Genomic DNA, 26,604 nt, shown 5'->3' with positions numbered 1-26,604 from the left:
CTTCTGTGCCAGGGTCTGCTGTATGTCACGCGGGATGCTGACATGCTGGTGCATGAGGTCTTCGTAGATCCTGGCGCGCCTTTGGGCTCCCCGGGCTCTGGCAGTTGGCTGTGGTGGTGTGGCTCATCCCTCAGTCCTGGCTGGTCCGGCTGTGGAGAACATCAAGAAGGAGAAGCCAGAGGAGGAGGATGTCCTGGGAGCAAGGCCATGTGTGGCCTGCACAGCAGGCCCTGCCTCACAGGGGCCCTGATGTGCCCAAGGGACCGTGCTGCCCGCTTCCCACCCCCTCCCCTGACCCACAGGCAAGCAGGCAAGGAAAGGGTCCTGCCTCAGTGGGATCCCCTCATGGGCGGCAGAAAAGCTGGGAGCAGCTTGGCTCTCCCTGGGTTCCGCACACACAGCTGCAGCTCGCAGCACTGTCTGCAGGAGCGGGTGCTGTCTCGCATGGGCAGGTATGCCTGTGTGGTGTGTGGCACTCCTCAGTCTATGGGGGGTTGTGCCTGTGCCTTGCCTCCCCCCACCCCATATGGCAGGACGTGTGTGGCCTCCCCTGAGCCTGGCAGCACGATACCACCCATGCTCAGGGGCTGACTGCTGCATCCGTGTGCCACACAGCAACGCTGCACATGGTTCCATGTGCACAGAATGCAGCGCAATGTCCAGCCTGAGCAGCCCGAGCGACACTGTGCGCCCGCCTCCTCCACCCTGTGTATGAGACTCACCTGAAGATCCCTCCCAGGCCTCTGAGGAGACCTGGGAGATGTCCTGGCTCACAGGCACTGGCTCCAGGGAGAGGATTATGGTCTCCTCCTCCTCCTCTGTCTCTGGCTGGCCCTGGTCGTCCTGCTCTTCCTCCATCAAGACCTCTGGCTGGGCGATAATGGGGGTCTCCAGGCCGGAGTCCATGAGGATGGGTGGGGAAGATGTTTCTCCACCCCCCAAGATCTGGGGCAGCTCCTGGTAATAGGGGCAGGTGTGGGGTCCTACCCCTGAGCACAAGCTGCACTCTCTGGCCTGGACATATCTCTGGTGGATCTCCTTAACCTTACTCCGGACCTGTTCTAAGGTCCGGGGTGGGTGTCCACACTCCGCCAAGTACTCAGCCATGCGCTCAAAGATATCGGCGTTTCAATGCTTGGCCTGGAGGTCCTGCAAGGTCTCCTCCTCGCCCCACAGCTCAAAGAGGGACAGGAGGGTACCTGCCTCTTGGTCCTCTGGGTGGATCCTGGGATCCTTGGGGATGCTCCCTGCGAGGGCCAGAGGGAGTCATGAGGGGCTTGAGGCTGGGCCATGGGTCAGTTGGCCTGTGGCAGGGATAGCCACATGGTAAGGGTGCTGCTCCATGGCCAGCTTCCTGCCACAAGGCTTGTCCAGGGTGCCTGCAGCTTTAAGAGGGGCCAGGAGACAGGAACTATAGAGTCCTGATTACTTTGAATGGAGTAGCCACTAGGGCACCTGTGCTATTTCCTGGAGGCCTCTTCTGAAAAAAAAGCCTCCTCCCTGTCCATACACACCTTTTTCTGAAAGAGCTCTTTAGGAAAAAGGCTTCTTCCTCATAGAAAGAGGATTACCAATGTCAGAAAACCTCCTCTGTTCTTTCAATTTACTTTTGAAAGAATGCAATTGCAGTGTGGACGTTCCACAAGTTTTATCAGAAAAACGGCTATTTTTCTGACAAAACTCTGTAGTGTAGACCTACTTTATGAAGGCAAGGCATCCTATGATAACTATTTTTTTTAAACCAAAAAGTTCAAAGCCACGACGTTTGTTCAGAGTCAAGATGATGCTGGAGTACGGAGATATCAGAGAGAAGATGGCCCAGATGTTAGGGTGCTAGCCTGGGTGTCAGGACACATGTTTAAGTTCCTGCTCCACTACAAACTTCCTGTGTGACCATGGGTGAGTCAAACAGTCTCTCTGTTCTTGCATTTCTCTTCTGTAAAATGGGGATAAACATCTCCACTCCACCTCCCAGGGGTGTTGTAAGAATAACTATATCATAAGGTTCTGAAGTGCTCACATACTAGCCTCATGGGGATCACATCTAAACCAACTTCCACCAAGAAATCTAAAGGTAAATCAGAACCTACTGCCCTCTGTAAGGAAGACTGCTTACCAAGAGGGAAGGCTGCCTTAGTGGTGAACAGAAAAGTAGTCATCTGGAGAGCAACTCATCTTCTTCCTCCATTAATCTGTTTCATATTAGCCAAGTGAAGTGCTCATCTCTAGTTAATGAGTAATTGAGGGGAAATAGCCTAAACTATGATCAATCTTTGACTTATGCTACGCATGTGGCTTCAGATAAAACAGGGGAGTAGGAAACATCCACTCTATCTTAAATAGCTACAAACAAATCGAAAGGAGGGTGGCACCATTCCATTATTACTAAAACCCACATAAGACAACTCACTTCACCTCCACAGCAAAAGTTTAGAACAATTATTTGGCTTCTCTCTTCACCTCACTACTCTTCACCTCAATAGTTTTTACTAAAATGAGAATTTTTCAAAACATAAAGGCTGAGTGAAAGTCAACACAGTATTGCTAATAAAAACAGAAATTCAATGCCTGTAGTGTATAAACAAGAGAGGTGTAGGGGAAGCTTAGGAAGGAACTGAAAACATCTCAACACCATTCCAACAGATTTCTTACAATCTTACATTTGCAGATATATATTTGGATAGAGGAGGATCTGAAATCTTAGAGTAGCATTTTTGTTTTTAATTGGTATGACTGAAGTCAGATTGAGTATTTTCTTTTGTTTATTTTACTTAACTGATATTTCCCGAAAGCCCGAGTTCTTTGAGTTTTTTGTTTTTTTTTGTTTTTAATGGCAGTGACATCATAGGGAAGGTAGTTATTGCTCCTTGAGGGTTTTTCCTTTAAAAAAAAAAAAAAAAAGATGTGGCTATAATGACAGCAGTATGGTTTCTTGATTTATGTGGAAAGAAGAAAACACCCTAGGCAAAAAGTCTGGAATCAGCAGAAGTAGCACTTTGTCTTCAAAGAGGTAGATATGAGGCTCTCAAATGATTAATGCTTCTAACTCACATTTTTTTGCAGATGTGATTGCAGGCAAGAAGATTCAGAGAAAATGATAAAAAGAAGTTTCAAAGTTTGAGAAGTGATTTTAATACCAAGTAGAGATGCAGAAAGAAAGAAAGAAGAAAGGTGGGTTTAAAGAGACATACGGCCAAAATCTTAAAATCTAGATGCCTAACTACCCTCACTGAAATTGATGTGTAAGCACCAAAATAAGAGGCCTAGTTTTCATCGGCTTTCACAGGAGCTGTGGATGCTCAACACCTCTGATAAAAATCAATTGATGTAGATAATTAAATACTAGGGGGCAGTGCCCCCTGCTCACCACGCTGGCCAACCCCGTCTCTGGGGGTAGGCAGGCTGCCAACCTCTTGCATCCACCGACACCATGCCGGGCCACCAGGGAGTGGAGGGCCAGTGGCCTCTTGGCTCCCACTCTCAGCCTCTCACTCCCAGACCTTCCACCCCCCTCCCTGGTTGCAGCCCTGGTCTCTCAGCCCCTCTCCAGCCACCAGAGGAGGGTTGGGGCTGAGCCAGAGCGTAGCAGGGGGTGGTGGCAGTGGCTCCTCGCTGCACTCTGGGGCCCTGATGCTCCAGGATCCAGCAGGGAACTGCCTGGCCTGTGCTCGGGCCACCACCTGCCTGGGACTCCAGCCTTGAATGCCCTCCCCCCAGCAAGATTACAGCACCAGCAGGGGAGGGGGAAGAGAAGTAAACCCTGATTCGGCTTGCAGGGAAGCACATGCACTGCTGTGGAGAGGGGAGCTCCCTCAGCCCACTCCCCTCCTTCCATCCCTACACCCACTTCCATCCTCCATTCCTACACCTACCCATCCTCCCTAACTCCTCCCCCTCCACACACCCTGCCCATCCCCCTGCCTCCATTCCGATATCCCCTCCCTCCCACCATCCCTTTACTGCACTGCCCATCCCCACATACACCCTATCCCCCTTAGTCCCTCCCTACGCACACCCTGCCACCAACGGGCACCCTAGCCAGCAAGGAAACAGCACCAGTATGTTGTCAGCTACTCTGAGCACTGCTGGGCTGCCCCTTTGTGACGCCTCAGTGGGTGGGGTAGGGAGGAAATTAGCCCCACAACTTGAGCTGCATGGAATCCATGGGGAGGGGTGAGGGAGTAGGTGGGGGGAGGGTTAACCACCCACCTGTGCGACTTGGAGCTGGGGGGGGGGGCAAGGCCTGGGTGGAGGGAGAAGGCGTTAACCTGTGTGGCATGGAGCTGGGAGGGAGTTGGTGTGGGGAGGCCCCTCCCTGCGCCTGGCAGCAGCATTTCCATTCAGGTGGCACTGAGGGAGCCTGGTGCACCCCGTGCATTGTGTAATTGGACTGGAAGTCCTGTTCAAGGAGGCAGAGTGCCAGCCCAGGCCCCCGTCCACCAGCAACCGAGGGTGCGTGAGGGGACACAGGCACCTCTGCGGGCTTCCAGCTGCTCCAGGCTGCAGCGTGTCTCTGCCCAGGGCCCGATTCCACGGTGCTGCCCTGGCTCACTGAGAGGGAAGCGGAGGCCTTGCCTCCCAATGTTTTTCTCAAGCGGCTCCCGGCTGTAACCTGAGGCACCCAGAACCAAGTGGAGTCAGGGCACCCTGCTTCCCGGCCGCCTGCCCCAGCCCAGCCCTGCCACTGCCCACTCTGAAATGGGCCGAGGTGCTGCAGGATGGACAGCGCCACCCTCTCCGCTAGCTCCCCGCATCCCCACTTCAGGAACAAAATAGGCAAGCCGCACGGCTTCTCCCTGGGACACTGGGGAGGAGAGCTGTGAGCCACATAGCTCACAGTTCCTGCCTCAGGCCTCTCTGTGGCAGGCCTGGCTCTCTTCCCCTGACTTCTAGGGGCTTGGGCTTGGCTGGGCTGGGCCAAAACCACAGTAGGCCTGACTAGAGGTTGCACAGCACCCGGGAGGCCACACGACCTGCAGTTCCTACTGAGCACATGGGAGGGGGGAGGCCATTTGGCTCAGGCAGAGGGAAGGGCTGCAGGACGCAGTGATGACATCACTGTCATGCCTCAGGAAACGTTTTTTTTTAAATATATAGAGAGATGAACATAGGGACCTACCAAGCCCAGTACTAGAATTACAATATATATTTATATGGTTGAGATTCCCAATAGGAGATGGAGACTCCTTCCTATACCTTTGCAATACCTTTGGACCAGTCAGTAAGGGTGCATCTACACAGCAACCTTAGCTTGAAAAAAGCTATGCTATTTGAGCTATGCAGATTGCACATCTTATTTTGATGCTATTTCAAAATAGCTTATTTCATAATTTGGTGCTGTCTATAAAGTGCCAAATTTTGAAATAAAGCACTGTTCTGATGCATCCCTTACTTCTCATGGAATGAGGTTTACAGGGATGTCGGAATAGCAAAATAGTGCTGCTATGTAGATATACCCTTCAATTCCCAACCTCCAAAACCCTTGGATCTGGAAGAATGGAAGAGTATCATAGGAGATTTTTGAGAAATGGGGAAAGATGAATGTAGGGTAAAAAGAGAAGTAAATCAGTGCCCCCCTTTTGGCTCTGATATTTGATCAGAAATGTTTCACATGTACAAAAAAAGCTAGTTTAAAAGAAAAAGAACAGCTCAACCAGATTACTCTGAGAAAGAAAAGCAACACAGAGGCAGACCACATAAATGGCAAAGTAAGCAAAATACTTCTCCATCACACATACATACTGATATGTCTAAACAACCTATAACAGTGTCTCCCAGCCCAGGTCGGTAACAGGGCTCATGTGAAAGCTCTAAAAATTGCTGTCAACAGCCCATCATAGGTGTAGTTCGGCACCTTACGTGGGGCGAGGGTTCAGAGCCTGAGTCGCAACTTCAAAGCACTACAACAACCATTACTTTTAGAGCACTGGCATGATCCTTGCTAGTCCAAGTTTGTGGATCCAGGCTGGGAGGCTTGTTGCCATTGGCTGTGTAGATGTACCCACTCAGATCCCATAAATCCCCACACAAGAGCTCAAGTGAGGCCTAGTTCTGTAAGCTGTAGTCTATCCTAATTAGAGTCTTCCATCTGGACCACGTGGAAATTACATGTAGGTTTAAAACAAAATTAAATTTCTATTTATGTGTGACGTGGGGCAGAGACAAAGTTGAAGAAACGTGCTTTGTGTTTAGAATGGAAAGTAGTGAGGTTTGTGGTCACTCTTTGCAGCTAGTTAAAGATTGTCCCACTGGAACAAATACTGCTGTCTCCTGGAAAATTATCTCTATGCTCTGTGGCTGAGGATTCCATATCCATTCACATGATCTAGTGAATGGATATGGCTATTTGCATGCCTATGGACAGGGGCAGATGACTGTTTTGCGGGGCCCCGGACAGCATAATTCCGTGGGGCCCCCCCTTTGCCACGGCGCATGCGCAGTGACGCCATGCGCATGCGCAGTGGTGCCACGGCGCATGCGTGGGGCTTTCTGAAGCGTGGGGCCCGGGGCAGCCGCCCCGTTCGCCCTGCCCTGTATCCGCCCCTGCCTATGGAATTCCACACTGGAATGCAAAAGCCAGAAAATGTACACGTAAGGAACAGTGATCTAGTAGGAAAATAGGGTTTGAATGGTGGGTCTTTTTTAAAACTTAGCAGAGAGATTTATTATTGCAAACAAAACTGACCCATTTCTATAGCCATTTAATAAAAAGGACAGATCTATATTTGGACTAGTGTTTGGACTAATCTGAGATCATTTCAAATGACCTTAGATTAGAGTTTCTTCCTCTTCTCTCAGCCACAAGATTTTACAGACTGCATCTAATTGAGAGATCTTTGTTCTTGAATGAATTTTTGGACAAGCAATTTTTTAAACTCTAAATCATAGAATAAAGCTGCTTCAATGAAGGCAGGATACATAGAAATTATTGGGTCCAAACATCAGAACAGAAATTAAAACCAACAGACTCTTGTTGGAGCCAGACAAGAGGATTAGGTAGATGGTGGAACCTGGGTGCAAATGGTAGAATATAATAGGCTATTAATCAAATGTTTGTTCACTAGGCATATCGACAGCATTTGACAGACCTGGTTTGTGTTAGTTACATATCTAAAATGCTATCTTCTGACTAGTCACATCATCAGTGGTCTCAATATGATTAGTCTTAGAAGAACATTGGTGTAGGTCTTATCCTATGATGGGACACTAAAGGAAGGACGGATAAAAATCTCTCTGGTTGTGAGATATTTCAGTACTTCACATGCAGAGCTGAGTAATTAGAGTCTCCAACTTCTCTATTAGTTTGTAATTTCATTTACCCTGCTTAGAAGCAAAACCTTTTTCTTTCTCTGAGGCTACAGGAGAGTCAATAGGAGAAAAAAGATGACTACATGTAAGGAAGACTTTGTATATAAAAAAATCCACCCTGATAGATATTGCTGAGTTGCTGGGGGCAAATACAGAGCCTGAATCCCGACAAAATAAATGTTTAATAATAATCGCTGTATAAAGACTGAAGTCTTGGCTTAACATGAATAAGTAGCTATGGATGAGGCCTCATTTCTTGGGAGACAGGGTTAGGGAAGTAATTGAATCAGACGGTTGGGAACAAAATGTCTGTAAAATAGGGGGGAGCACCCAATGGACTAGATAACCTTGAATACTAGAGGAGGTAAACAGTAGGCGTGCATGGACAGTACTTGCTGTATAAGGATTGGTTCCTGTAAGTCTAAATTCACAATTCGAAAACATTTGCTGCAATGCATGTTAAATGCACTGTCATATGTAAATGTGTATGAAGGAAGAGGTTTGCTGTGTCACTTTGACTGTGGCTTAAGCCTGATCAATGCAAGTGGAGTGGAAATGTATGCTACTATAGAAATCTCAGTGATGAGTTCAAATCTGAGCTAATTTCTTGGAAACCAAGAGCAGAGGCGAGGCAGACATGCAGAGGGTGGCAGGAAAGGACATGAAGGATTATGTGCTCCCCATGCTATGGAGGGAGGGGCAAGAGGCCAGCAGCCAGCATTGCCTTTCCATCCTTCAGATTGTTCAGGGCATCTGTCCCAGATCCTGTACTTTGGGAGGCTCTGCAGACTAGCAGGGGGTCTGGAACGGGTAGCTGGGATTGAGCCCACCCCTGCACTGACTGCTGGCAGGAAATGGAGCGAGCCTGTCCCTATCGCTTGGGGGGGGGGGGTTGGAAGAAGGGGTGGGATTGCCTCCCCCCACTCACCAGTGGTGGGGAGCAGAGTGAAGTGGCTGGAGCCAGAGGAGCAGATCAAGCTGGGGCTGGGTCTCTTTGCTTTCCACCTGCTGGTAAATGTGAAGAGGAGGATGCAATCTCTGCCATCAGTGCCAAGTCCACACTAGTGCCCCAAGCCTCGTCAATCAGGGAAGAGGGCTTGTGGGAAGAGGTAGAGTGGGAGCACAGGACTGAGAAAAGAGTGAAGTAGGAGTGGGAAGATGTGGGACCCAAGACAGGCAGGTATTCGTCCTGCCCCTCCCCCTACACACACACACCCTACTAGGGTGGACTCCTCCTGGCTAGAGATGGTGCAGAGAGAAGGCACCTGGGGGTGGTGGTCATGTGGTCTGTGCTTCCCTTGCATCCCTCCCCTAGCAGTTGTCTCTGACCAAGAGAATAAAGCCATAGATGCTGCTGAGGGGGAATAGGGTCTCAGAAGCTATCCTGACAAGTGGATGCTGTCTCAAAGGCAATCCCAAGAGAGATGTAGCTCTTTGCTTGCACTTTTTTATCTGTGTTCACTGCATATTGGCTTCACACATAAGACACTCTGAACAGGGTTACATAAATGAAGTTTCATTCTATTTCACTCATCCACCATATATTTACTGAGACCATCTGGTCAAGTTGGAAATTAATTGAACAAGTGTGTCAATCATCTGAGCCATGTGTCATTTTTAAATTCTATTTTATTCTAAATAAAGGAGGCAAAAGACTAATCCTTTATGCCAACCAATGTTTATCAAGATAAATGTATGGTTTGAAAGCTGGCAAGTACAAGTCTGATCATCTACTCTGAGGCTCTTGCATAATACAAGCCATGAAATTTCACTCAAATTCCTGAATCAGACTTACAACTTCTAGTTTAAGCTGGGAACTAATGTAGCAAATTTATAACATTTGAGACTTCCTGGACTTACAAAAAATAAACAGTGATTTCTGTTTTTTGTTTCCAATAGAGAAAAGTGGTTTTCCTTTTTTATTTAAAAATGGTTTCAGCATTAGAACTAATGTGATGAAGAAATATTTTAACTTGAGACAAATGTGTATCAAGTTGCAGGATGTTGCACTACATATAAAGGGTGCTTGAGCTGTCTATGACTCAAACACATACAAATCAAATATTTCTTAAATATCAAAGAAATATGATCCATACAAACTATAGCCACAATTCCCAAGACTAATGTTATTTTAAGGTATATACATTACTCTATTTGGCTTGAAACTTTTATTATTGTTATGGAGACATGTGGGCCATTCCTCATGCTAGTCATGTTTATACCTATTATAAAAAGTTAATGCTTGAGTGTGCAGCAAGCCCAAGAGTGTAGTATCCAGGATAAATCTTGTGTCTTGAAACTGGATGTAGAATATTTACCATGTAGTTTTGTTTATATGGGGAATAGAATGGGTCATTGTGACAAGGTGAAAGGTCTTTACGCCTTCATTTGTAGACCACAGGTGTTCTTTGAAGAGATTTTTTTTTAAAAATAAAGACTATTATTTGTCCTTTAAATTAGCTCTTATTGCAAGTTACCACATCTGTGCTATGTAGTAATGAAGCAGGGAGAGAGGTCATAGTGGGGAACTTGTACTTGAAGAAAACATCTGGACATTACTTTGAGATTCACTAGCAGCTTATATTTTAATAAGCAATACGGAAATTTAAACTAAATTCTACTAAGATTTAGACAGGCTAATAAAAGCAAAATGAAAATGCAAGAAGTAGTAGAAAAACCTAGCACAGTCTTCCCAATTCCAGTCGAAGAGATTAAGTTACCCATAGAATGGCATTAATTTTGTAAGATTCCTTGGGCAATTAATTTACAGCAGAATTCATTATATAGTAAGCTAGGAAGTAGGTCTGGCCCATAAAAGCTCATCACCTATTAAACCATCTTGTTAGTCTTTAAAGTGCTACATAGTTTTTCCTTTTATTTTAGCAAGATCAGACTAACACAGCTACCTCTCTATTACTACACCATTCAGTTCTGGGGAAAAAAAGCCTATAGACTGAGGATCAACAGACACTTTTTCAGGACAGTCTCTTTCAACTTTTCATTGGCTTATAAAAAGCAAAGATATGTGAGTTTGTATGCAACACCTGCACCTATGAGAGTAACAAAGACCAGCTGTAAAGCTCAATTGTATCTATCTATCTATCTATCTAGAGGGAGAAATTAGGGAGAAGGTCTAGCCATCAATGCAAATGACATTTAAGCTTCAATGGCCTCTTCAGCTAGAAATAGCACAAATATTAAAGGGATGAAATTGTGTGACAGTCGGTTCTCAACTAGTAATGCTCTGGCTAAACATTTAAGAACTACCCCTATTAAGAAATCAAAGCTAGCACATTAGCTAGTTCAGCTGAGTATTTAGTACTTGAGATAGCTACTTCATGGAATCAAAGGACTAGAAATATTTATAAGGTAGTGTTTATAATACACATTTAGTTCTAATTTGAGAGTACCACTGGCTAGAATGTTCATGAGATTCTTCTTATTTGAAAATTTACTTTTACAGCTGCCAATGCCACATTTTTATTTTACATATCACATTCATTCCCATAAGAATGAGCACCTTTCAGAATAGCATCAAACAAAGTGACTGCCATCTGTCACATATATGTTCTCTCATACTCTCCTCATGGAGAGAGGCATGTGCATTTCACTCCATTGCTTAAATAACCTATTTGATTCTTATAAATCTTATTTTTATTACACAGAGCTTCTTTCTTCTGACACTTCCATTATACCATACACTCTATGTGCAGTTTATTAATTTCCAAACAAGGAAACCAATGCAAATGATACAGGGCTATACATTTCACTTTTTTCATGGCAGTTTTAATAAAATATCTCAGAAACAAGTTATAAAATTATAGATCAACCACAGTGGAAACTGCTTCAGCAACAGTGTCTGCAAATTCATTATAAGGTATATTTATGCTTGCTAGAAAATCTTCAACGTGAATGCTTCATGAATAATATTAAGACAGGAGGCTGAACTTATTTTTCCCCTTCCCACTGGGTGTTTTATTTTATAGCATTTGCATCAGTAATCAAACACTTCAACAACAGAAGCTGGCATGATGGTGAGTGGAGGGATTATCTCTCAAACAAATGTGACAAAATGGTTTCACGTTGGGAAAATATTGCACAAATGAACCAATATATGGAGAGGGAGGAGGAAAAAGGAGCAGGAGTGAGCATCATGAACATGGATTGTGAGGAAAAAAGGCACTATTTAGCTCTGTGTGTGTGTGTGTGTATTTAAAAATAAAGGTCATGATGCACAATCCATGTTTTTCAAAGTTACATTCAGTACTGCTTTAGAGATGCTCACAAACCTAGCTCTCAACACAGAAGTTACAGAAAATTGCTGATCTAAGTATTAGACAGTACAAGGGTCTGAACACATTTATAATCATGTGCTATAAAAGTCTTCACAAAGAGGGCTCATTTTATAAATAGTGTTGCAAATGTTACATAGCTGCACAGGCTTGAAGTACAGAATATATCCTGACAACTAACCACCCATTATAATTTCTCTGAGTCTGATCTCCAGTAGTCATAAAATAAGCTCCACTTTTAAAGAGCTAAACTGGCAGTGAACTTTGAAACAGGCTTTTGCTCTGGTTGCCTCAGCAGCATAGTTTAGACAGCATCATAATTACATCTCTTTTTATTCATACCTTTTCAATACTAGTGAAACTGATGCAAAAATGTAACAATTGAATCTCCCTTGACATAAAACAGCACTATGTAAGGTTAGGAATAGCAAATATGTACTACTGGAACGCAGAAGCAGCTAAACATCTTAAGAAATCTGAAACATCTAGAAAAAGCATTGCAAACTCTCAGACTCCTTCTCCTTTATTACATTTTAACACTGTAGACTGATTTCTGTTTTAAATCATGTAAGAGGAATTATTGTATCTGTGTATAATATTTGAATACACACAGCATACATTTATGGGGTTCCATTTCCTAAAATATTTTAAATATTGTGCATGAACACAAAATGAAATTCTGGCAACACTGAAGTACAGAGCTCCCAGTGATTTTAAAGGGGGTAGGAATTTAGCTCAACTGTTCCCATAAAGCAAATCTCTTTTCCTGGTCTAGACTGTTGCATAGAGCCCCCATTGACTTCAGAGTAGTAATGTGCACGCAGAAGTCTGCATAATCAAGTCCAATGATATCACAATTTACAAGTCACTAAATTTCACTAGACTCATTAGGGTAAGTATTGAGACAAACTGTTACTTATATACAGTAAGTTACTTTTAATAACCAGTGATTTTGAGAATTACAGAATACAAGAATAGAATTGGTTATTTAAAATGTGCGAAGTTGATTATCTTTCAGGAACCAGAAGTTTGACTGTTTGAGGTCAAAGAATTCTAAAATACTTTCTGAATACATTATTTCATACAATATAATTTAGCTACAATCTGGATTCCTCCTCTACCCCAACATTTAATATATTTAATTAATACTTTTCAATTAGTACATTTCTAAAGAGATATATATTTCTGCACCACCAATTTCAATTTTATCAGTTCACAGCAAATAGAGAACAGGAGTTGATATTATCTGAGGAAATAAATTTCTTTCCCATAATGTGAAACATGAAAATTAAATGTCTCCTTTAGAACTCCAAGCTTTTTATAATGTATTTTAAGATTGTTTCATTCATTTTCCTAAATTTAAATCTTGGCAGAGAAGAAGTTCAAAAACTACATTTATAGGATTACGTCCTGGCACAACTTCTGCTGATTTTAGCAGGGCCATGATTTTACCCATAGTTTTCTTCCCAATCTAGGCCATTTGTGTCTCTCATATTTCACTAGCTATCTGGGTACTGTGTTTTTACTTTGTATTTCTGTTCAGGGCTATCATTCTGAAAACTTTACAAAAGGATCAAGAAAATAAGGTGCTATAAACAAATAAATCTAAATTTTATGGAGGAGGGGGACAAAATGTCATCTACCTAAAAATGTCCATTTTTTCAATAAATATCCATTGTATTTCTAGAATTTACCAGCTTAAAATAACATTTTAGAACTGTAATAACCAATCTATGACGACTCTTCAGTATTTCAGCACTACTTATCCAGATAGAAAATGAGCTAGAAGAAACAAATCCAGTAGCAAATCCTGTGCCCCAGTGATGTGCTGGCATCAACAATGAAGCGGATACACAGGAATTGTATTAAGTAAAATCCTGCCTGGTGCATGCTACATAAATCAGTAATTAGCAGTACCTAACTGAGAAGAGCTATTGGAAAATAACTGGTTTTTAAGCCTCAAAGAGGAAGATCCAAAGGACAATAAAGCAAATTTAAAATCAGTACTTGACAGTGTCTCATTAGCCTTTTTATAATTGGATTATTGTGTTTTTGGCAGCAAATATCCAATTTACACATGATTTTCAACTCCCAATCATTTTCATATTACCAAAAAGAAAAATACATTGAAGCAACTCCATCTTAATAACTTTATACTACTGCTTTAAACACCATCCTTAGGAACTCTGATCCATGGCATCTTATTCTCCTCCTCCTCCTCTCCTGTCCCCTCCTCCCAAAATCAAACACAGGGACACTCATTTTTAAAAACTGAAGGTGGAGAAAGGGACAATTACTGTAATATTTTAAAAAGTTGTATGTTCAATAGGCAAGTTCTTTGCAAGCATTTATGGCAGTTGTTAAAATAGACTCCCCAGTACCCAAACAGCTGTTCACTAAATTCAACTATACTTAATCTACCAGGTGTTTCAAGCTGCTAATAAAGGCAAATGCACACAAGTTTACAATAATGACATAAGGCATTTACATAAACACATGTCAAGTTTAACATCTCGCTCTCAACCACATATTGAATTTTCTTTTCCCTCTTTTCAAATATTATAAAAAGATATAGACTAATTTCATGTAAAGAGAACTTCTGGACAATGTGCCATATTAGTAGTTGTATAGGTTGAAGTGCATTTCAGTGATGTCTAACAGTTCACTAAAATAGGGAGCAGAACAGTAGATGAGATGGTTTTTACTTCACATGTAACAAAACTGGTGCAAACACCACTTTCAGCTAATTACTTGTAACCTTTTTGGTCCAAATACATAAAATATGCAGTATTTACAGCATTTTACTCCTTTTGTAAATGCAATGCTTTAAAACACATTATAAAGCACCTCAGTAAAAATATTCTACAGGTAAAGGTATAGAAGAAGTAGGAAAACCCAAACCATATCAGAGTTCATTAATGGAGTCATAATATTGATTCATCAATATTTTAGTTTACAGTCATTACAAAGGATCCATGGAGCAATTTGATATTTAATGTACTAGATTTTTTTTTTAATATTGATGTGCAAGCATTCACTAGAAATGCAGGCAATCCCAACTTTCTTTGCAGAATTTTTCCAAATTCAGTTGGGGAGAGGGAGGAAAAGGAAATACTGATTAGTTATAGCTTTACTTTTTAATAAAACTATAGTCAATTCCAGCAACAGCGTTTCTTAGCAGACCACAATTAATCATTCCAATGAATATCATGTAATGTGACTCTCAAAAACAAAGCACGGATGTCAACCAATTATTAACACTAGTCATAATTGTATACAACCAAAATCTTCATGTAGAAGTTGGGAAAACATAATTTCTTCTTTACAGAAGTTTAAATGAAAATAAATTGCTCTGAGAATCAAGAACACCATAAATAGAAGCATCTTTTGTTTATATTTTCAACCAGAACTGCTCTGTGGTTAATATCTGAAAAGTAAAGTGTAGATTTCTTCAGGGAAAAGGTAGTAACTCCCACTGAAATTATTAATTAGATAAAAGAACTGAAGCTTAAGTCAAGTATCCAACACCTTTGGTGTAATCCATAGCCCACTTTCCTCATCTCTAGAGAGAAATATGTCAGAGGTCTATCAGAAATCTAGCTTCCAGGGCTGAGAACTAAAGATGGCAAAGTGACCAAAAGTTTAGTCTATTATCTAACAGTATACTTTGCTCTTAGTTCGCCTTAGGGTAAATCTTTTCATAGAAAAAGTTTTGCGCCAGAATATACAATTCTCCATCTTTTTCCCGAACTGCATGTGCTCTGACAAACTGAAATTGCTCCAGTGCAAATTCATAGAACTCATTCTCCATTTTCCAAATTTCTGACTGTTGAAGCTTGGCAATGGTTTCTTTTGTTGGGAGCTTTTTCTCTGTTGTTTTCCGAAGATGAGACTTTTTTCCTAAATGGAAAATGAAAGCCGTTATAATTCCACTTGCACTTACAAGTTTAAACAATTCCAGAAGTGTACCAGACTGCAGTTTTAATTGCACATTTTTCTACAGTTAGTATGTTGATAAATTGTATCACAGTTGATAGAACTTAATCCTGAATTTATTAACAGAACCATGTGGGACTGGCAAATTGAAGCCTCTGCCACTAAGCATTAATGCATTTTGCATTAGTGTTTTCTTAAAGAACACGCTCCTCACACTTTATGCAAAAGGACACAGTTATTAAAGACCCTTACAGGAAACAATCTCTTACAAAATTGTGTTACACAACATAACAGACCTGTAAGATCTTTCTTTCAAACCTGATTAATATGAGCTTCAAAATTACTACAGATACCAAATATTGAAAAATTAAGAAAATTCAATGCCAGAAACATTTACTATCAGAAAAACTGGTTCAGAGAACACATTTTGTCTACGATGCAGCTTTACTAATGTTCATAAATGATTTAAAAAGCTACATATAAAATATTAGTTTTGCACATTTATGGACTTTTAAAAACAACAATCTTTTCTCTCTTCATGATCACAGGCAGATGTTCTGCCCAGAGTCATCACATGCAGTAGGGCCAAGGAAGGCATAAGCAGTTATCCAGAGAAAATTCAGCTATTTCTAATGCCAGAACTTCTGGGATAACCAAAGGAGAGGAAAAACATGCTCCTGTATTTCCATAGCCCAAATAATATCTGATGCAGGATGGTGGTCAAAAGACCTTGCAAAGATAAGACATCAGTGTAAATATGTAGGAGATTGCTCAAAACCAAACCCAAGATGTTCAACCTGAAACAGGCTTTGGCAGGCTGTAATTCTCATGAGGTTTGCTTACACTGCACTTTACAACGTACAGCAGCAAGTCTCAGACCTTAGATCTACAGATTCAGCTTGTGTAATAGTGTTAAAAACAACTATGTAGATAATTGGGTTCAGGACAGAGCTTAGGCTCATAGGCCTGGCAGAAAGGGTGGGCTTCAATGCCTGAGCTCCAGCCCAAGCATCCATAAGGCTGCTCGTATAAACTGGGCTCTGAGACTTGCTGCCCCAGGTTCTGAAACACAATGTAGACCCATTATGAATCTATGGGCCTCCAAATGTGCTGGTACCTTCAGACACAGGTAAACTGGGCATTCTCTAGGTCTGCAAGAAGGTGGCGTGGATTTAGTATGATCAAAGGTCATGCACTCTGTAGCAGGGAATGTTTCTTCATCTTGATTTGGAAAGTGCTAACTCCTTGGGTACTACCACAATTGAATTAATAAAAATGGTTTCTAACCTATCCATAACAGTTGTTCTTCAAGGTGTGTTGCTCACGGCCATTCCACATTAGGTGTGTGCACAGTGTGTGCGCTGTTGCTGGAGCTTTTTCCCTAAGTGGCATCCATTGGGTCAGCTCTAGCACTCCCTGGTGTTGCATGATGGTAATAAGGGGCACCACTAGTTCCCAGGACTGGTGACACTTCGCTGGGCCTTGGGCAATACTGGGAGGGTGGAGGTGGGGAGGGAGGGAGGAGCTTGGCTCCAGGTCCCCTGGAAGAGGTGGGCCCAGGGGCTTGCCTCCCTTCAACACTGCCAGTACCGCAATACATGGGACTCCACTGGTGATTTAAAGGGAGGAATATCTGTTTGCTCAGAGAATGTCTGAACACAAGACATTAGCCAATACGAGATTTTCTGGGCTAAAAAACCAACAGGACATGGATCTTCTGTGCTATTGCCACAAAGAGTTGCCCAGATCTATGGGATGGTTTAGTCCTCTCAGTATAGAAGGCATGGGCATGTGACATCTAATACTGAAGCTGACACCCTTCTGAATTCCTGTGTGATTTCAGGTAGAAAACTTGCAGAAAAATGGCCTGTTTACTTTGGCCATTAATGTTGGGTGGTGGCATAGCTGAACTTTGTCCTCAAGGAACACCATGTACAGCGGTTCTGACACTAGAGTAGAGATTTCTGAGACCCTTTTGGTTGAGGTAATTGCTACTATGAAAGAGACCTTCAAGGAGAGAAAGCGCACAATACTAGCAGCTTAAAGGGAGGGTGCAAGCATCTTGACAGGCACAGATTTAAATCCCAGGGGAATTGGCTTGCAAATCTAAGGGTAAAGTCTCTCTCACCCTTTAAGAATGTGGATGGGCAACTCATGAGAGAAAATTTGAACTGCCGTTCACTGGTGTCTGAAAAGCTGAGATTGCTGTTAGGTCTACCATGATCGATGCAACAGACAGGCCTCGCTCTTTTAGATACAGCAGGTATATCAGTACAGATTGAAGGGAAGGCAGAGTTGGAGAAAAACTTTATTGGGGAGACAATACTGAGAAACACTTCCAGTTGGCCAGGTAGGTAGCCCTAATAGACAGCTTCCTATTATCTAGAAGACCTGGCAAACTTATTCTGAACAGGCTTCTTCGCAGGTACACCCACTGAGCTTCCACGTGGTCAACAGAAGGGTCCTAAGGTTCAGGTGCAGTAAACAGACATGCCTTGTGAGATCAGATGCATTACTGACAAGACTACCAGCATGCTGATCTAGTATTGGCACTATCCGAACAATGCTTGCCTTGTCCTGCTTGATTTTCAGAAGGACCTTGAGGAACTGGAGAAAAGTCACAGAATAGAAGAGCTGCTCATGGAAGCAAGAATGAGTCAAAGGGAGCCTGACCTTTGGTTGCAAAAATGTCTACTTCGGGAGACTCTCACCCTCAGAATATGAACCTGGTGGTCTGGGATGGAAGGGACAACTAGTGGTGATGGTAGAAAGATCTGCACAGCAAATTTTTTTAAAGTATGTCAGAAACAGGAAGACTGGTAAACAATCAGTGGAGCCACTGGATAATTGAGATGCTAAAAGAGCACTCAAGGACAATAAGGCTGAGGACGAGAGGGAAATACCCAAACCTGAACCATTCTTTGTAGCTGACAAATTTGAGGAACTGTCCCAGAGAGAGAGGAGTCATTAGTGGAGGTTTTGGAACAAAATGATAAACTAAATAGTTAAAGTCACCAAAACTAGATGGCATTCACCCAAGAGTTCTGAAGGAACTCAAATGTAAAATCTCAGAACTACTATCTATCGTTTGTAACTTATTCTTTAAATCATCCTCGCATGGACTGATGACTATTTAAAAGAAAGGAAATAAAGAATAGGAATAAACGGTCAGTTTCAGAATGAAGATCGGTAACTAGTCGTGTCCCATAGGGGTCAGTACTGGATCAAGCCTATTCAACATAGTTGTAAATGATCTGGAGAAAGGGGTAAACAGCAAGATGGCAAAATCTGCAGATATTAAACTGCTCAAGATAGTTAAGTCCTATGCAGACTGAGAAAAGCTTCAAAAGGATCTCATAAAACTAGATGACTGGGCAACAAAATAGCAGATGAATGTTAATGTTGATAAATGCAAAGTAATGCATATCAGAAAACAATCCCAGTTATACATATAAAATGATGGGCACTAAATTAGCTATAAACACTCAAGAGAGAGATCCATCAATGGCTATTAGCTAGGATGGCAGGAATAGTGTCCTTAGTCTGTTTGTCAGAAGCTGGGAGTGAGCAACAGAGGGTAGAGCCCCAACAGACTGCCTGTTCTGTTAGTTCCCTCTGGGGAACCTGGCTGTTGGGAGATGGATTCTGGACTTGATGGGCCCAATAGGGCCGTACTTATAGTCTCAACTTTCTGGCTACCACACCAGCTACATCAAGGGTCCTGGAAAGATGCTCTGGCTAATCTCTCTCCTCCCTCCCAAGAAGGAAGTGAACTCCTGCATGGAATCTTGAGGGAACAAGTCCTTAAATTTTGCCAAATAATCCCATACTGTACCTGCTGTAATTGTATCTCTTCAGCAGGGCTTGCTGATTCAGGATATGAAGTTGCATATCCACTGAATAAATCGTTCTGCAAAACATAACTAATTTCTTTTAATCTTTCAGACTGGGGATAGCATTTGTCTGCACTCGCTTGGCACTCTCATTGGATGCCATTACAACTAGGGACCCAGGAGGAGGGTGAGAACATAAGTACTCATACATCTTGGCTGGCACATAGTATCTTTTCTTCTGCCCTCTCTGAAGGGGGAGGGAGAGAAGATGGGGTTGTTTTTGACCAGACCCGTAACAACACTGTTGGTGGGTATGGCCACCTTAGATATTGCTGCAGCCCTAAAATGGTCTTGTCTGGGGAGGACAGGAGGAGCTCTCTCCTCTTCTGTCCCTATTATGTTCATGGCTCTTGGGATGCATTTAGGGCTCCACCTCAGAGTGAAGTAATGTCCTCTTGTGGTGACTATAGGGGAGTGGTGTCCCTAGTTTCTGCTGGTTGGTGCCTAGGATACAGGGACCGGTCCCAGACGGGAGAGGACCTCTCACCTGGGCCACTCTGTCTTTGGAAGATACCGGAGATAAATCCCTGGCCTCTGCTGCAAAGAGTACTGTGATCTTGCTGGTGCTATGACTACTTCATGGCATCTGAAGGGGTCCTGTTCTGCAACCAAGTGTCCTTGGGGGTAGAGTCAATGGTCCTGTCATGAGACTCGTGGTGAAATGGTCCAGCATGGGTTGCACTCCACTGTCTTCCCAGTTCACCTTCCCTCAGCAATCAGGTTGCTGCTTATGTTTCTTCATCAATATCAGAGATGGAGAACAGGGTTAAGAACCGTGTGGTGCCAGAGATGCTTCACATGTAGCTGAAGTGCTTGGTGCAGAATCTGAGATGCGTGGCTCCAACACTGGTCTAAGAACAGCTTCCATTAGGATAACCCTCAGTCTTGCCTCACTTTCTTCATATGAAGCTTAAAGTCCTGATAGATCTGACATCACTCTCATACATGAGGCATAAGACTATTGGAATGTGGGAGGCACAAGGTTTAAAGCTTGGGGACCAGAAAATACCTAGCTCCTGGGCAAAGGGAAGCCTTCTACTCTCAAGAAGGGGGACTAACTACCTACACAACAAAGACTAATAAAGTAAACTTAAGAGAAAATACCGTTAAAATGCTTGCCAAAGCAAGAGAAGATGTCCCAGCAACCATTATAGGCATTAAGAAGGAACTGAAAGAGCATAGGGTCAGCAGCACCCCTTACACCAGCGCATCAGTGTGTAGCATCAGAAAACAGAGGAGAAGCCTTAAGGATACCACGGATGGAACCTAATGTGGAATGGACACAAGCCAGCAATCTAAGAAATTATATGCTTGTGCATCAATATTAATTGTATAACCTAATACAGGCAGTCCCCGGGTTACGTACAAGATAGGGACTGTAGGTTTGTTCTTAAGTTGAATCTGTATGTAAGTCGGAACTGGCGTCCAGATTCAGACACTGCTGAAACTGACCGCCAGTTCTGACTTACATACAGAATCAACTTAAGAACCCCAGGCGTCCCCAAGTCAGCTGCTGCTGAAACTGATCAGCAGCTGATTCCAGGAAGCCCGGGGCAGAGCAACTCTGCCTCGGGCTTCCTGTAGTCAGCGCTGGTCAGTTTCAGCAGAAGCTGACTTGGGGACGCCTGGGGCAGAGCAGCTGGGGTGCTGCTGGGTTGCTCCAGTAGCGCCCGCTCCTGGGTGCTACTGGACCAACCTAGCAGCACCCCATCTGCTCTGCCCCAGGCATCCTGATTCTGCCGCTGCTGAAACTGACCAGCAGCGGCTGAATCAGGACCTGGGGCAGAGCAGCTGGGGTGCTGCCGGGTTGGTCCAGTAGTGCCCAGAGCGGGCGCTGCAGGACCAATCGGCAGCGCCCCAGCTGCTCTGCCCAGAGTCCAAAACAAAAGCCTGGTCTGCTGGGGGTGGGGGGAGCACACTAGCTGCGCCCCCCCCTCCCCAGCAGACCAGGGACACGGGGAGCAGAGCCTCTGAGGCTTTGCTCTGGCAAAGCCTCAGAGGGAGGGACCCCGCCGCGGCTGCGGCTTCAGTCCGGGAGCCTGTGGTCTGCTGGGGACGGTCCCCAGCAGACCACAGGCACCCAGATTGAAGCGGCAGCAGCGGCGGTTCCCCGCGCCTCTGAGGCTTTGCTCTGGCAAAGCCTCAGAAGCGCGGGAACCCGCCCGGTGCCCCTGGTCTGCTGGAGACGGTCTCCAGCAGACCAGGGGCACCGGAGCAGCTTACGAACGGGGCTTTCTCGCCCCGACTTCCGGGGCGAGAAAGCCCCGTTCGTAAGTGCGGATCCGACATAAGTCGGATCCGCGTAAGTCGGGGACTGCCTGTACATATATAAAAACACAAATCATTCAAATACCACTTCCAAAAGACAGTATTTCTGAAAATTATACCATTGAAAGAAAGTGCCAATTTGCTTTTCTGCAGTGACTTCACTCAAGTAATGATTTATTTTCCTGGGACAACACTTTTGGAAATGTCCAAAAATACTTTTTAATAGTTTTCGTCTGAAATCTAAATGATACTTCTAGCTTTAAATATATCAAAGGTGTTGTTTTTAATGTCACTGACAAGGAGTCTGCTCCACATTGGCCTTTTAAGGGTAAAAGCCAGCCCTGGGAGAGGGTTGAGATCAAAGCTCCACAGCTGAGGCAGGCATTAGCCAATTAGGGCCCCGCTGAGGGGAGTATAAATAAAAGCTCTGGGAGGGGAGGAAAGACAGACTGACTCTTGCTTTGGTTGGGGAGCAGGAGGAATCTAGCTGCCAGAGAAGCTGGATACTTTTTGATACAGGATAGTGCTGGGAAGAGGCAGGGAGAGTTTGGGAGCTCTTGACTGACCTCAATCTCAGGCTGCAGGGACTGAGAATACTAGGGTTGTAGTTAGAGCAGGGCTGGGAAAGGCAGGCAGAGCTGGGGAAGTTCTGGCCAGGCAAGCTCCCCAGGCCTACAGCAAGGCCAGAGTTTACTAAGGCTGTAGGGAGGCAGCAAGAGGAGGCAAAGGCACCAGGGTCCACACTCCCTTGCCAATGATGAGTGGCCATCTTGGACTATATTTTGCCCCTGAGGTAAGGGGCTAAATGATGACTAGCAGTGGGTCATTGAGGCAAGATAGGCATAGGGGGGTTGGGGTTCCCAGAGGGGGAGGGCCTCAGAGTGATGGGACACTGAGTTAGGGCAGTACTCAGAGTTGGAGAAAATAGGTAACTGTGGGAGAGACACTGACCAGAAGGGGATGCTCCAGCACAAAAAAAACCCTAATTCCCAGCGTGTCCAGCAGGAGGTAATTCTGGCACTGAGGCGCATCTGGTTACAGTCACTTAAAAGAAAATGTGTAGCTGCATGGAAGCAATCAAAGAAAAAAGAAGCACACACTTCCTATTTTCTTTGTTAGGGCTGGCTCTTCAATTCCTACCACTCCAATTTATCTCTTGTTCTAGGCCTCTATTTTGAAAGCTGATCCATACAGACAGACCTCCATATTTGTACAGATACCCGTCTTTGGAATTTTATACAGATAAAGGGTCCGGCCGAGCCATAATGTCTTTAGTAGGGCTCCACGTGAGTGCAAAAATCTCCCAGTACAGAGCAGTTTGTAAGGTCAGGGTCCTAGAATCTCCGTTTCTCTATGGAGTGAGCCCAGGCCAGCCAACGGGGAAGGAGAGGGGAGAAAGTGGAGACTCTAGGTGGCTCTGAGGACTAGCTGCTGCTGCCCCGGTCCCACCCCTTCGGCACGAGACCCCACCCTTCTGTCCAAGACCCCTCCTTTAGGAGCATTGAGTCAGCCCTCCTCATCTTGTCGAGGGGCTTGGTGAAGCTTTTCCTATTAAAACCTACCTACCATGTTTTACCTGCATATATAGATAACATGTTACTCATAGAAATGATACACAGACCAAATGCTCCATCTTAGTTGTATATAATGCTTGAAGCAACTTAAGATTTTTGGCCTGCATAATAAAACTGATAGTCAAACTCTTTTGCAATGATTCTACCACCTGCATAGCAACATCAGACAATTGAGAAGCAACCCTGGCAGAGACTCAAGACTGCTCACTCAGGTCTGAAAAGATCACGAGAAAGAAAGCATAATTGAGAAAGGGATAAGGAAGGAGTGAAAACAACTATTCAAATACCTGTCCGGTACAGTTCTGTTGCACCCCTAAAGAACCGGGGCAAAGCTGCCTCCAATAACATAATAAAGTCTTCAAGCTCTTCGGTGACTCCCACTAGGAAGTATTCATTAATCAGGTTGTACTTGGCTTGTTCCAAAGCCCATCTGCTCCCCACATTCCTAAAATGATAAGAAGCAATTAGAGCAAAGTTCTGAAGTCAGCCAAGAATTCTTGATTCCTATATGTAGTTTTCTTCACATCTTTGCACAGGCAAAAGACTCATTTTAAAATCACACCTACCTCTAATTTCCTCTACCTAACATCCTCTCCCCAATATCTCTCACCTGAGGTTATGTCAACACAAAATCCAGATGTCACAGATTAAGTCTTTACATGGCTGTTCATAACAGCGTCTTGCTAATACCAACACCTTACCCACTCGGGTTTAGCATTCATACAGTTATTCTTTTAATTAATTTGGTTTCTAAAATTTTACTTTTTTCTGTGCTCAAGTAATCAGAACTACTATTTTTTTACCTATTCAAAAAATGAGGTTAGGCAGAACATGGCCTCCCCTCTTTATCCCACCTGCATAATTTCTCTGCTTTATCAAGTCATATTTATTACCACAGTTAAAAATAAAGCTGGCCTCACAAAGGAAAAAGACTAGAGCTGCGATCTCTCCCCTCTCTCCTGGTTACTACTGCCAGAGAGGAAAGGGGGTACAGACAGGCTCAAAGTTTCTTCTCTCTCTGGTCCCAATGCAAGACTGGGGTATATGAGGCTTGCCCACATTATAGAGTAGGGGTCAGCAACCTTTTCAAAGTGGCGTGCCAAGATTGAACCTTCCTGCCCTGGGCTGTACTGGGGGGAAGAGGGTGGAGCTCTCTCCACCGCCCATCCCATAGACCAACTGTGGCAATGCAAAATTTACCATGGACTACCAGTTGCTAATGGAAACTCACTGTTAATTACATAATTATGCCCACGCCATTTTGCTAGTGCTGAAGCTTTGAATGAATGAAACCAAATAGCTAATTGGGGAGGGAGGCAAAGAAGTGAGGAGTAAAGGAAAGTGCAGCGTCTGCAAAGTAAAAGTGTACCCCCCCTCACATCTTTCCTCTGTTCCACCCTTGTTCCCCTCAGCCCCAGCCTGTTCCCCTGCATCGCCCCATGCCCCTCAGTGCAACCCCTACCCCCTCCCATCCTGCCCCTGAAGCCTAATCCTCTGCATCGCCCCATGCCTCTCAGTGTACCCCTGCCCCTTCCCATCCTGCCCCCACATTCCTATGTCCCCAGCGCACTCACCGGCAGGGCAGCAGTGCTGGGGCGAGGAGAGATGGGGGGAGGGGCCAGGAGGGAGGCAAAGTCTCTTCCCTCCCCAGCCCAGCCCAGCCGCTCTGGGGTTGCCCACTGCTGGCTCTACCCCGACCCTGCACATGGCTCACATGTGCGCCAGCTGCCCAACCCCAGCTCTGCCCCTTCCCGAAGCAGGAAGCCTGTAGCTGGGAGGGCGCATTAACCCCTTAGCTTCTAGAAGCTGCATGCCCAGGCTGAGTAGGGGCAGCCCCAGAGACACGTGCGTGGGCCTCCTCCAACCCTACCCCTTCTATCAGGAAGCCAAAGCTGCGCAGGGGGTAGAGATGGAGCTGAGCTCCCATCCCCAGTGCCACAGGAAATTGGCTCAAGTGCCGCTTGAGGCCGACCCCCTTTATATAATGTTTGCACTGGAGTACAAGTCTCTGAGTGGCTATATGCTATGCTTATGATTAAATCCAGCAAATTTAGGGATAACAGACTTGATAATGCCCAGTGTCTTTACTTCAGTGTATTTGTTTCTACTGATAGCAGCAATTTCGCTATCACACAGAATTAAAAAGACTTGAATGGAGTTGTACACAAGTATGTAATTTTCAAACCAATTCCCTGGAGATTTCTTTATAAAACAAAAAAGCTTGATTCACATGTACAGTTAAGCCATCTCAAAACAACTAAGATACATTTATTATTGACAATTTGGTATACAGCTTAGCAAAACAGCACCTCGAACTAATCTGCCTATATCATTCTCCCTCTGTGTAAAAGTTAAATAGCTTGAACAGGAAAACACTTTAGTTGAGGCAAATATACACTTTTAACTTGATTCAACAAGGAATTGTTGCTATTGAATCTGTAATACCAGGGTCTCTAATGGAAACTATAGTTATTCATATGGCACACTTTTAACATTTGTTTTGTAATAAGCTTACTCCTTGGAAAGTAGTTGCATGAATCCTTTAAAGTCAAATGCCTTTGGAAGGTAAACTGACAAAATGCACTACAGTGAATTACATGCTGGTATACTCCAGATGCTCTTATTGTCGATTAACATCTAACCTTCCACCACATATTCACTTATTAAATACAGATTATAGTGATAATATACTTGATTAGCAGTTCAAGCCAATTTTATCTCCCTACCAGCATTCTGAGCTGTGGCCACAGAAGAATGGTATTTGAAGCCAAAGTTTCTCCGGAGCACAGTCTGAGCCTCCAGCTGCTACACATTCATCAAAGGTCTGGAACAAAGACAAAGTTGTACAGTGAGCTATAAATCCAAACCTTACATATCAAACATATTACCATGGTTAGTTGTTAAATATGCTGGAGACAGTGGAACACAAGATGTGAGGGGAAAGATTTTTTTCACCAACTTTGTTTTCAAAATAACTTATAAAGACAAACTATTGGTCTTAACATTATGTGACTGAAACTGACTTCTTTAAGTCCTGCTTAAGTCTGTCCTCTGCAGAAATGTGAATTCTGTCAGAACCAGCAAAATTACACATTGTGTTTCCTTATTAAGTAAACAATGATGGTCCCAAATGCTGCCATAACATTACTGCAAAAAGTCATTTTTTTGTTTGTTTTTCTAAATGACAGGATCAATATTCTACTAATATTTTACCACACTAACAAATTATTGGTATCTCTTCAAATCTGAGTTTGTAACTTAAAATACTATGGCTTCAAGATAGACATGAAAGTTACTAAATCCAACTTCACTCTGAAGAAAAAACTATAAACA

At 43.8% G+C, this 26,604-nt stretch overlaps 1 protein-coding gene across 2 annotated transcripts in view; it reads right to left on the bottom strand.

The window, feature by feature from the left end:
* Window positions 1-11,072: 11,072 nt before the first annotated feature.
* HS2ST1 (heparan sulfate 2-O-sulfotransferase 1) overlaps window positions 11,073-26,604 on the bottom strand; it is a 148,318-nt gene continuing 132,786 nt past the window's right edge. For both annotated transcript variants that reach the window (XM_006120249.5, XM_075936408.2), the window contains exons 5-7: window positions 25,998-26,095; window positions 23,559-23,716; window positions 11,073-15,500 (exon numbers count right to left, since the gene is read on the bottom strand). In XM_006120249.5, the coding sequence (XP_006120311.1) occupies window positions 15,274-15,500; window positions 23,559-23,716; window positions 25,998-26,095 (483 nt within the window). In that variant the 3' untranslated portion in view covers window positions 11,073-15,273. The remainder of the gene's footprint in view (window positions 15,501-23,558; window positions 23,717-25,997; window positions 26,096-26,604) is intronic.

The sequence above is a fragment of the Pelodiscus sinensis genome, chromosome 9 (assembly GCF_052426305.1).
Source record: "Pelodiscus sinensis isolate ZL-2025 chromosome 9, ASM5242630v1, whole genome shotgun sequence".
Classification (NCBI taxonomy): Eukaryota; Metazoa; Chordata; order Testudines; family Trionychidae; genus Pelodiscus; species Pelodiscus sinensis.
This window is presented reverse-complemented; position numbering and strand designations above follow the sequence as displayed.